This window comes from Danio rerio, chromosome 11, assembly GCF_052040795.2.
Source record: "Danio rerio strain M-AB ecotype USA chromosome 11, GRCz13ab, whole genome shotgun sequence".
NCBI lineage: Eukaryota > Metazoa > Chordata > Actinopteri > Cypriniformes > Danionidae > Danio > Danio rerio.
In genome coordinates, this window is record NC_141031.1 from 20,915,673 (window position 1) to 20,928,397 (window position 12,725).

Here is a 12,725-nt window from a genome sequence, read left to right on the forward strand (position 1 = left end):
TACAAACAGGTTATAACTAGAATGCTATAAGAAAGAGAATATAATCATTTATTGTTTACCTGGTCTTTAACCTATGATTATGTCAGCTCACCCTTTCTGTCAAAAAAGAAAGGTCGAATAAAAGGTCCCATAAAAGCTTAACCAATGCACACAGTTTGAGCCGAAAGGAGCCAAGATTAGTTCACCTTTTGAGTCTTCACATGACAGCATGTAAAGAGAGATGACTCAAACCCAAAGACTCGAGAAACAAATGGATCAAATCTTTTCCGGCTCTAAATGCATATGATTGGCTTTTGTCTTTCACGTGATGAACGAATGACTAAAACTCGATAAAAGATTCAAAAAAGGAACTAATCTTCTGCTCGACCTACACAAATGCGTCATACACAAATGAACGAATACCTCCCTGAGAGAACTCGTGGTTCCTGAGTCATACAAAACATTCGTTCAAAACGAATGAATTGTTCAAAAATGACCCATCACTAATGGAAATACTTGTTTACAGCCTGACATAGTATGAATGAATGAGTAAAAAAGGCGTCAGTGCATTCAGAAAATGTCAGTTCACCCAACACCAGTTATAGAGAGTGTGGTAGGGGTGATACATGGGTTGATGGAGGGAATTCAACCAAAACTCTTTTACAAGAAAAGTGATTTCTAGGGGCATGCAAAACCGATGCCAAAAACTAGCACTGAGGAAAGCCGACTGTATATGGCATCACCTTTCGCACCACACAACCTACAGACGACCACCTTGTGTGTACACTCTGTGTTTAAGTACTCTTTCTCACTGATGAAATCTTCAACCAATTCAGCTTTCAGCAGATTCAGCTAAAACAGCAGATGGTGTCCAAATATAGTCTGTGTTGCTGACACACCAAAAACTAAAACTTACCTTTAAATACCATTCCTTTCTTCAGAGTCAGAACTTTGGTTCAATCTAATCCACAGTACAGTGCTTTCTACAGTACAGCAGTCCTGTGACTATATAACAGGACATTACAACAGAGATTTGAATAAAGTAATATAGATGTAACAAACATATCTGTGATGTATTTTAGGTGAAATATCACAGACTCATTCTAGGAACACCTAAAGCTTAAAAGTAAAAAAAAAAAATCCAAGTTTCAACAAGACCCCATCTTTCTGAGAAGCTCAGAGTTCTCTGAATGGCCAGTGAAGCATGTTCATTGTGATGGACAAACCTCTCAAGCACGAGACAACAATTTATTATCCATTACTATATGGATAATAAATCCATATAGTAATGCCTCCACAAAATGGTGAAAACTCTACAATTCACTTTCGTTGTGCAAGCGTTTGGACAGCATTATGCTTATCCGTCCAGTTGTGATATAGATGTATACACATATATGTATATACATATATATCACACATTACAGATAGAGGAAAAGGTATCATTAAAATCCTCACATTCCGTTTTCTGACAAATATCTGTTGCTTTTTACTTTGTAAATATTATTCAAGTCAAACACTGGCCCCTGCCTTTACTGTAATATTAGGAAAGACATGGAGAAAGCTGGGAACGATGACAACAACAACATCTTTGTGGTAGCCTTGCTTTCCTGATTGCCACACCTCGCCTTGTTGTTTGGGTCGCAGGGGAGTCTGCGAGATCGGTATTGCCTGTCTCCACCCCATCCCACTGACCCTGTCCCCTCGCCCTTGTCCTGCATTTCCTGTAAACAGCAGAATGGAGGCTCATTGGCTGGGTGGGTCCTCTCTTGGGATAACCTGGCAATGACCTGAGAGCCACGGGCACCAGGCCCAAATCAGACCAAACTGGACCCGGCCAAAGCCAGGCGGGGCCCACACCCATCACTGTGAGCATCAAAAACATTCAGAACATATATGAAAAGACAGACTTCTTTTCTCCCAGTGCTCTATATGAATGTTTATAGGTCTCTTTAAAGAAAGAAAATAAGTCACACTGTGTCAAAATGACATTGAGACATTCATTGAACAAAATGTTGAGGTATTTAATTTTTATATAATTTTATTAGGAATTAAGTAAAATAGGCTACCAGTGTTACATCTGTCTAATTTTGATTCGTTATAGTCATAATAATGACATCAAATGCGTTGATGTTACAAAAGCAAGGTTTGTAACTGTAATTGCTACTAAAAACCCACAAGAATAGACCTTGCATCCATGAAGTCTGCTTACTAATTCATAAAATATATAATGGTTCTCTAATGGCGACGCGGTGGTGCAGTAGGTAGTGCTGTCGCCTCACAGCAAGAAGGTCGCTGTTTCGAGCCTCGGCTAGGTCAGTTGGCATTTTTGTGGGGTGTCTGCATATTCTCCCCGCATTTTTGTGGGTTTCCTCCGGATGCTCTGGCTTTCCCCACAGTCCAAAGACATGCGGTACAGGTGAATTAGGTAGGCTAAATTGTCCGTAGTGTATGAGTGTGAATGAGTGTGTATGGATGTTTCCCAGAGATGGGTTGCAGCTGGAAACATATGCTGGATAAGTTGGTGGTTCATTCTGCTGTGGCGACCCCAGATTAATAAAGGGACTAAACCGAAAGGCCGAAAAAATGAACGAATGGTTCTGTATTTAAAATTCTCTATTATAAATGATCTATGCATTATAAGTGAATCTATCATGTTTGAAACTCCTCCAACTAAGAAACTCTGAGGTTAAAGAAATTGTTGAGTTTCCCACTCATAATAATGAATTTGTGGTGATGTTTATGTCCATTCCACTTGTAAATACGATTTATCTTAGATGACTTAAACACACCTTTAGTAACTGACTTGTTAATTAATCAGTCCCAGGTTTTTCAATATTATGGAGATGCTGTTGACAGACATTGTTGAGAGGTGCAGATATTCATGTTTTCCTTCTCCTTTTTAAGAACCAAAGTGGCTAAGGTTTTTGGTCACATCACCTTGGGAGTGTATTATTTTCTAATAATTAGATTTAACTCTATATAAATACTTTTCATTTTCATGTTTAAGAGTAATTACTATACTATTATAACAATTAATATCTATACACAGCTCACTGTTTGGCTGAAAGTTCAGGAGTTTCACGTGTTTCCTTAACCTACCCACTGTCCTTTGGGGCCAGAAATGAGTCCAAACATTTTTTTCTGATTGGCTTGTGCATGAAAAATATAATTTTCTTTATCAGGGCTCGAAATTGCGACCATTTTGGTCGCATATGCGCCCAAAAATTAATCGATGCAACCTCATAAAATATTTGGGCGCATTAGTGCGACCTGTTTTGATTTTTTTTAAAAACGTGCTGAATCGCTCTTCCCTGCCGCTATATTGGTTCATATTAGCTGTCAATCACTCAAGGCTTTCCACTGTTAGATGACAGGGAGGGAGCTTTTATGTCCACGGGAAATGCAAACGGCTAAAGTGTGAAAACTTAAAGCACACAGGTTTGCAAAGTGCAAACCCCACCTAAAGTTGAGGCACAGATGAGAGAGATCATGACACGTGGTGAATATTGATCCGCCAGCTGAGATCAATCGAGTATGTGCTTTTCGGATAAGGTGGCCGAATCTCGATGTGTTGCATTCACTGTGTGTTCAGCGAAAATGTCCGCTAAAAGTCAAATCTAATACTGTATCATCGCCAAATAAGCTCGCCTTTACTAAGTTTACACTGAAACTGCGTCTCATAACAAACAGCGGTATTGCGCCGGTGCTCAACCTGCTCATAAATGGGGTCGGCTGACTCGCCTGCTTTTCCACAAACACAGAAAAATGAAAATCAGCTCAGACGGAACATTTAAATTGACACAAACTGAAACTAAATCTTTTAAAGAGTGATAGAAGTGAGACTTTACTTATTTTCTTTTGCCTATTCTTTCTTGAGGTGTATATTTTTTTTTATTTAGTTACTGATGACTGTTTTGCAGCTTTCAGCCTTGAATTTAATATTTTATTATAATCTTTTGTTTGTTTTGCAGCAGAAATATTATTTATTAAACTGACATGCATATATATGCTGTTTAGCAGTACAAAATAAATATTTCTTACTGCAATGCTTCATTTTTGTTTGATGCAAACTATACATTTATTTTTCATAAAGTAACAGACTTTTTATAGCAGATAACTTACATTCAAACACATTCAAGGCAGCATGATGATGAGAAATGTAATTCATTGTTACTATTATTGTCATTTTCATCATCATTAATATTCTAGAATTATTAGACATACACATTTTGGAATTATTGCACACAAATATCAATGTAATCTCAGCATTAGTTATAGTTGTTTCTGGTTTTTGTTAGTCCTAATTGATGTTGTTTTAAAATACAATAAGTCCCTAAAATACAATTTCCAGCGGTGCTCAATCATTTTAGGTGGGTGCTCCTAAATTTTTTCTGGTGCTCCTAAATTTTTTTTTGTGCTCCTAAATTTTTGAAGTTGGTGTGCTACCAAGTAAAAAAGTTAATTTCGAGCCCTGTTTATGCATCTGCAATCAATCACAGTCCTGCCACACTTTCCCTATCCTCCAAAAGGCTATGTCAATTTTTCTCTGCAAGCGATCAAAATACGACAAACAAAAACAGACAGAGCATCAGCAGTGACGGAGGATCCTCCTGGGACACAGAGTGGCTAATGGTGCAGACACATAGGCCCATTTGCAAACATGCAATGCTGTTAGATTGCACAGCAGCACAATGAGTCAATAATGTCAGCCGAAAAAGAGCCCTGGCTCTCACATCATCTCCTGAATAATGGAAGATGTGCAAAAAGCGCGGCATATTGGCCAGGGGTAATACACAAATTTAACAAGAACTCACAACATACTGACACTCAAAATAAAGCAATAAATATATACTGGCAAAAGCTAAACATATAGACATTAGTAAAAGACCTCAATGGTTGAATAAAGAATACTATGGCATTTCACAATAAACATTTAATTAAACCAAAAAGACCTGTTAGTATTGAGATATTTCTCTAGCAATATTATAAATATTTTTATTTACCTCCAAGTAATGTGGATTATTCTGTATAAATGCATAAAATCTGTACTGCACAGTAAGCTTTATTTTAAGACTACGTCTTTGATCTGTAATATGTGAAATCTGCACTGTCAGGTGGGTTTTATTTTGGAAGAGTACAATGTGTTTTATATGTAATCTACCAACCCAAATGGGCTGTAAATAGACTTTTTAACAGAGCCGTTTGAAAATATGATTTCTTCTCATAATGAATAGAATAACACAAACTTCTTTTAACCCTCAAACAAATAATACAATGAATGTAAGTGATAAACAATGGAGAGACTAACAACAATACAAGCAATTATAGAAATTTCCCTTGTGCTTTCTCTGAAAATCTGATTAAAAAGCTACCCGGAGGCCTCTTGAACAGTCAGGGTCTTTGACTACACTGGAGGTAATCGAGCAGAGGCTTCTAATGATCACTCTAGGGTGGTAAAGTGGAAGCAGAGAGGCTACATGGTCAGAAAAAGGTCAGAAAGTCATCTGTCTTTAAATCTTTCTAAATCCTCAAATCTCAAAAGCCCAATAAAGGAAACACACTTTGGGAATTTAGTTTAATAACACTACATGCTAGAAAAATGCTCACCCAGAGGACAGAAAACTCTCTGTGGTTTTCTCATCTATTCCCCTCCACTCAACTGCATCAGGCTGTGTGAGAGCATTGCAATAAAGGTAAAAAATAGCCTTAACATTTAATTCACTTTCTTTCTATGCTATTTGTATTGTAGAACCACTGCTTTGTATTCTTTCTCACAGAGATAGGGTACTCAAACAAATGTACCATCAAATCCTGTAAATGAGAAAATCAGATAAGCTACTCTCGAAGCGTAGTCCATCTCTTCGAATCATGAAACTCAAAGCCACAGGCTGCTCCTCTCACACATGCATAACAAGCACAGCACCCACAGCCTAAGTGTTTGACAATTGAGCCTATATCATTAAACACCACTTCATACAATAGTTGGATTTCCAGCAAGATGATCATACTCTTACTCTGTTTGCTTCTATTATCAATTGCAGATCAATTGTTTGTGATATTGCTGAACTACTGATGAACATGGATAACTTTATCTGCACAAGAATCTCTGTATATTTTGTCCATACATTTTTCTATCCTATATTCCACAATCCAGTCTAGAATATCCGAACACTTACACAAGTCTTGTTTATTTAGCCAGGAAGACTACAGAAAGTGTTCTGAGACAGAGAAAGGTGCAAGCCGAGCTATCAGAGTGGCCAAACACTTGCCTAATTTCCTGTTAACATTGTTTTGGCCAGCACTTCCTCCAGACTTGTGTGATGGTATTGCCATTGTGTTCAGAGGAAGGGGTTTCAGCATTCAAAATATAACCCTCTAGACAACCTGATACAATCTGATGATTTAAACAGAAACAAATCTACCTAATAGAGTTTAAGATTTCTTTTAATTGCCTTACAATTTGTGTGGAAGACAGTCTAAGTATGTACTTGTAGAAAACAGTGGCTTTACCTTTCAGTATCTTGCTCTCGAGTGGTGGACTTGTTTTCAATTCCTGCAAAGCTATTCATATCCACATAGCCATCGTTCTCATTGGCAGGTGCTGCTGTCCTATTGTGGTCATCAAAGAACTCTGTAATAGTGACTGCACGTGTAGGCCGCCCATGTGGAATCTGAATATTCTCATAGTCAGAACTCATTGCAGGAATGTTTTCATAGTCAGACGTATCTGCGCTTGGAAAGGAGATAGAGCGGGGCTTAGTGAGTGGTAAGGGCATGAAGGGGGGTCGAGTGCGGTCCTCAAAGGACTCGACTCTGGATATACCCCTGCTGTTATAACTCTTGAGTGCACCCTGCCTACTTTGTCTCTCTTTGTAAAGCAGAAACGTGGTGGGTATTTCTGAGTTACGCTGAGGTTTTCCTGCATGGGACTGAAGCTTTGGGGAGCCACTTGTGCTCCTTCGATCAAGCTCCAACACTCGAATGGGCCCATGATGGCTAGACTCAGACGATGACCTGGAGGAGCGGACACTGCCATCACCCCGGGATTTGCTTTCTGATTTTTTCCTAAATTTTAAAGCCAAAAAGCGTTTAAATGAAGTCTTCTTCTTTTTGGGGTTGTCAGGAGAATCATGTTGGATTAGAAGTGATGGGGAGCTTTTGGTAACAGGCCGCTTAGTTATGTAAGCTAACTCAAAGGGAGGCGGGATATCGACTAGAGATGTAGGTGTCGACACGCCACTGGAGGACTGGTGACTTCTTTGAGAAAAGCTTCCAGAGGAAGTAATGACACAGGGCAAAGAAAGTGTGTCATCTTTTCTTTGCAGTCTGTATTCCTCTCTAGGAGATTTCTCACCCTCAAAGTGCCCTGAGAGCTGCAAATCTCTGCCCTCAACTGAGAGTGACCGAGGTGAAAGAAGAAAACGCCTTGGTTTCAATGAAGGAATGATTCTGTTGGCTTCTGCTTCATCTGAAGGCTTTGGATGTGGATCTCCATTCTGGTCTAAGGCCACAGTGTAGTAGTCGTGAGACTGGTACTCCGTGCCCGTCTCCTCAGGCACAGTCTCAGGAACATATCCAGGTACTTTCCCAGAAAGCGAGCGAGATCTTGTCACAATACTCTTCCTGTCCAGTGAGATAAAGTTCTCACCCTCTGAGTCGAAGCCAGCCTCCTCGTATATGTGTTCGTCACTTTCTGTGTCCGAGTCCTCAAAGAAAGGCACAATATGGCAGTCCAGCTCTTCGATGTCCTCTTCAAAGGCTTCTGTTGTGTGGGCAAAAACAACACGGTTTGTAAGTTCTGGAGTTCTGCCTAAATCCAGGTCAGCAGGAACAGTGATGTTGCATAGTCTGAGACGTGGCTGGCAGCTGTTCCTCTGACACAAAAGATCATGTCGTCGTCTAGCTGACCGTTCCCTTACACTCTTGCCCTTGGTTTTCCTCTCCATGTTTAATGGTTCATCTTCATCTCCTATCTCGACGTAATCCTCTGACGAAGCACACTCCACCTGGTGATCATCACCTTCATGGTCTTCAATATCAGCATAATCATCTACCTCTTCATTTTTGTCCATTTCCTGAACCTCAGAAGCAGGTAGAGAGACACCGTTTTCTAATTTTGCCTGTTCCTCCTCTAAATCTTCCACATCTTCCGATGACACATAGTAAGGCTCTTGGTTTGATGTTCCCTCTGTTGTGTTCTCAGAGTCCATTGGTTTTACATTGCTCGACTCTTCATCAGTGCATCTTGTTTCTGGATCAGCAGTGCACATCAAATCACTTGGCACCACCTCAATGACAGAGTAGGGCTCAAATGCATCTTCTGTCTCCTCTGCAAACCTGAAGCGTCCAGATGGGTCTTTGGTAGCCCGTTCAGCCTGCCAAGTATTGTTGTCATCCAATGTGCCAATGATATCATAAGGGTATTCCTCGCATAGTGAGGGTTGACTGCAGTTTGTAGCCTTTGAAGAAAGTCCAGTCCCATCTTCTTCTGCTTCATGATGGACACAGTTTGCACCTGCTCCAATGTCCTCTTCGTACTGACCATTGGCGCACTGAAAACTGTTTAATGGTGGTTCCTCAATCTCCTCATAAGGACTTTGAGATTCACATGCTTTAGTCGATGTATCATTCTCAGAACATGCACTGGTGTCTTCAAGTACATTATAAATATCTTCTCTGCTCTCAGCTGGCTTGATATCATCAGCGCTTTTGCTGTGGTCCTCATCTGCTGAATTAAGACATTCATCAACAGCTTCCGATAAACTCAAAGTTGTTGCATGCTGTATTTCAGTGACATTTTTATCTTCATCCTCTCCCATTGTTTCATCCACTGCCATTTGCAATTTGTCCTCTATTTCATCATAGCAAGTAGTGTCATAATTTACAGCGAACTCTTTGTCATATAAGTCATTCTCCGCTTGATCATCAGTACAGTTTTCTCTGGATGCATCTGATTCCTCCTGTGCAACATCTGACTCATTATCTTGCTTCAATTCCAGTCTGTCAGAGGATGTTATGTCCCCATTGCCCACAATGCTATGGCTCACCTCTGAAGCCAGCCTTGGTTTGGGTGCCACAGGAGGTTTAGGACCTCGGGTGGAAGGACAAGGCCTTGACATCAGGGTGGAGCACACAGTTATAGTCAAATGGCTTTGTCTTTGGTTGAGAAGTATGGAATTGCCTCTAAAAATCTGCAAACAGAAAGAGAAAACATTACATTTTCTGATACCTTTGCAAAAGAAATGAGTGAATTTACAAACTGACCAACATGACAACATTATGACCTCAGCTGCTACGTTAAAACAGCATATTGATTGATCTATAATGACTAATTGATGAATTGCAACCTCTGAACTTAAAACATAATGAAGTGATTATATGCTCACTCCATTTAAGCTGAACATCATTTTCACTGATAGATATAATGTATTTCAACTAATAAGACCATAGCAGCAAACTCTGAAGTGCATCTTCTCAAAAAGGGTAAACCTGAAAGCCATTTTTGGTGAAGCACACCCTTTCTTTTAACAAAACTCATACACCCCTTGTCTTTTCCTGTTATTTGCTACCTGCCTTGACGCACGTCCTATTAAACTCACCGTGCACTTGGTGTTCACCCTGCTAAGATGTTGCTTCCTGACACGACTAATTAACTATTCCAGCAGACTCTCCTGGAAGGACAGCGGACAGGAAGTGCAAAGGGGAAGGACATTAACAGTGCACCCTGTCTCCTCCATGAACCCCCTCCCTATATTTTCTACAAGAGTGCAGTTTTTCACAACACAAATACACTTCCTTCTCGTCAGCCTTCCCGTGATTCACTCTCAAGTGATAAATCCCACCCTTCACAACCCCCCAGACTGATTTTTTTTTTTTTTGAAAAAGGTTGTTTCAGTGCGTTAAAGAACAATAAAAAGAGAAACATCAACATCCCAACTAAGGTCCCCTTGGCAAAATAACAGGATATGAATTATGCAACAAGAATTCACTTAAAACAAATGGTTACACACAATGGGAGGAATAAAAGCAGAAACAAACTCTTCAATGTGCAAAGCCATCAGTGCAATCTTTGATATGGGCTGTAAATTATCATCCAATTTTGCTTGCTAATTTAGTCCTAGATGACAGTGAACAGGACAAACTGAAATAGGAATTCAGAATCACACAAATTATTAAATAAACAAAAGCGTTCTTACAAGGATATAAAACTTTTGTTTTGACATAGCAGGGACAAGATCTTGGTCTTAATAAGATAAAAGTGTATACCTAATACAAAACTCAATAATGTATTTAAAATAAGAATCAGAATCAAAGGTAAGAGTATATCCGTTATTTGTGTTTTTGTAGTCAAAATGTGTAATTTCTAGCAAAATTTGTAGCTTGAAAAATTAGCCTACAGTGCTCAGCATACTGTATATGAGAGTACGCCTTCATTAATATTTTCTATAGGATGCTTTACAATATTATATTTGTGCATGCACATTGGATTAGTCAGTATTAAAGCCAAATCTGGAGCTAATCCAACAAAATACCTTATGATAACGGCCCAAAATTGATACACCCAAATTTAAATGTTAAGAAAAATACTAACAAAACAATTTAAAAGAGCAAAATTTAAGAAAAACAAAACAATTATAAAATTTTGTTGAAATTTTGTGTTTTGTATTTTTTCCCAATATTTCGCATGAAAGTAAATTCATTTTCTAACTATTTTTGAATGTCCTGTGACTAAAATTATATTTTAATAAATATATGCGTTTAATAAATCTGTTTTGTTCAAATGCACCAAAATATATGACCTATATTCACTGAGAAATGTATAAAAATTGATTCTCAAAATGGGGAGTACTCAGTAGTACTGAGCACTGTATATATTTTATGTACAGTGTATACTTGTGTGAGAGATAGAATTAACCTCTTTAGTATAGACAAAAAATCATTCAGCATCACTATTGTCGTTTTGAGGAAGACCGTGGCAGTACAATATTGCTGATTAAAACAATGTCTAGGTATAGTTTAATAAAGTGTCAAAACAATATCAATGTACGATAAAAACAAGTACTTCATACGTCTGAAACTTTTTCCACAATAATGCACGAATACAAAAACACTGCAATATACTATATCCCTATATACCTTTCTGATAAGGTTGATTTTATATAAGTTAGTACGTTCGAAGGACTAATTTAACAAAGTTATCTCATGACTATTTGCTTTCAAAACGTTACCTGTGTTCATTATCGGATGTCATCCACCACGGCATCTGAAATACTTCCACATTATCCCTTGATATTCCGCCGAAGTAACAGTATATCCAGAGGTGCCGTCAACTTACTCCAGCGACATTTGTCATAAAGCATGTGAAGTAAACAGTAAACACTTCATGTTTTATTCGACGACGAGACTTCAAAAATTATCAGTTTTTTTGCCGACTGTTGCAGCAGGTCCCTTCAGGTCCGCGCGCTTCTCGCCTGAAGGAATGAGAGATGCGCGCGCGCTCCGGTCTGCGCGCGGAGACTGAAGGTGTTTTCCGCGCGCTTCCTGAGGAGGTACAGTCTCCCTCACGGGAATACAAGGATCGATGACCAAAACCACAGAGGAAAAACATCTATAACCAATAACCATCAGTGGCGTATGGCACTTTCACGGACTGTTCCATTACTGTCACAAGATGGTACGTTTTAAGAGCCATTTCAGAGGATCCTTTTCAAGATTTTGAACAGCAGTAAAAAACTAGAAAATTCTAATAAAACCACATTTTCACTATTTTTGTCATTCTATTTAGTTGTATAATCTACAAAACATTAGCTGTTTCACAATCTGTAACGGTAAAGTTAATTTTCCTGATTATCATGCAGTCAGTTTGTTGGTAGCCTCTCAAAATGCCTTTGGGTAAACAAATGTTCCTAAAAACAGGTTCTAGAAACACTAAATGCTTTTCGCCAGGCTTCCTTTCTGCTCATCTGCTGCATGATTGGAGGAAAGCAGCTCTTTAAAAACCTCTCTTCATAACAGGAAACTGCTATCCCTCTTTCCTGCACAACAGGCAACGCTTCCTTAGCAACAAATGAACAAAGGTGCTGCTGTTAACTCTGCTGGGGAATCGGGCATTCAAGATTTAGACTGAAATTTTCCTAATAGAAATCCACACTGATAGGAGACCACTAATTCAGCAAGTATTTTTAGATGAAAACAGTTCTTATAAATAAAGCACACTGGGGACGCCCTTGTGAATCACCATTTTATAGTGATATAGTCCTGATTCACTTGGTGCCTTGTGCAAGATAACACAAGCACATAGAAAAGAAACACACACACACACACACACACACACACACACACACACACACACACACACACAGGGAGACAGAGAGATGTGCAAGTCCACAATTGTCACATTTCAGGTAGTTGGGATTATAGTTGACCAAACAGTACAGTTACAATGTAGTCGAGTAATTTAAAATTTTAACTTTAGAGTGAAAGTTTCTTATTGACAAGTGTTTGTAAGACTTGACTGTAAGAATTTGAAGCTAATTTGAGCCATTTGGGCACAATAACAGTATATTATTATTATTATTATTATTATTATTATATTTGTCATTACTACTGGTTTGCAAATAGATGTGACTTGTTTAGACATAAATTTATGTGAAAGGATAAAACACTTTTTGTTTAAATGTGTGCAATTTAATTATCAAACATACTATTTTGTCTAGAACTTTCCCTCAGTTTTCATTAAATGGTCC

At 38.7% G+C, this 12,725-nt stretch overlaps 1 protein-coding gene across 10 annotated transcripts in view; it reads right to left on the reverse strand.

Moving 5' to 3' along the window:
- Positions 1-11,947, reverse strand: part of fgd5a (FYVE, RhoGEF and PH domain containing 5a) — a 67,331-nt gene extending 55,384 nt beyond the window's left edge. For all 10 annotated transcript variants that reach the window (XR_015502508.1, XR_015502507.1, XR_015502504.1 and 7 more), the window contains exons 1-2: positions 11,208-11,947; positions 6,490-9,170 (exon numbers count right to left, since the gene is read on the reverse strand). Coding sequence is in view for 2 of the 10 variants with exons in the window: in XM_087273527.1 (XP_087129653.1) it covers positions 6,490-9,098 (2,609 nt within the window). In the remaining 8 variants the exon portion in view is untranslated. The remainder of the gene's footprint in view (positions 1-6,489; positions 9,171-11,207) is intronic.
- Positions 11,948-12,725: the final 778 nt, after the last annotated feature.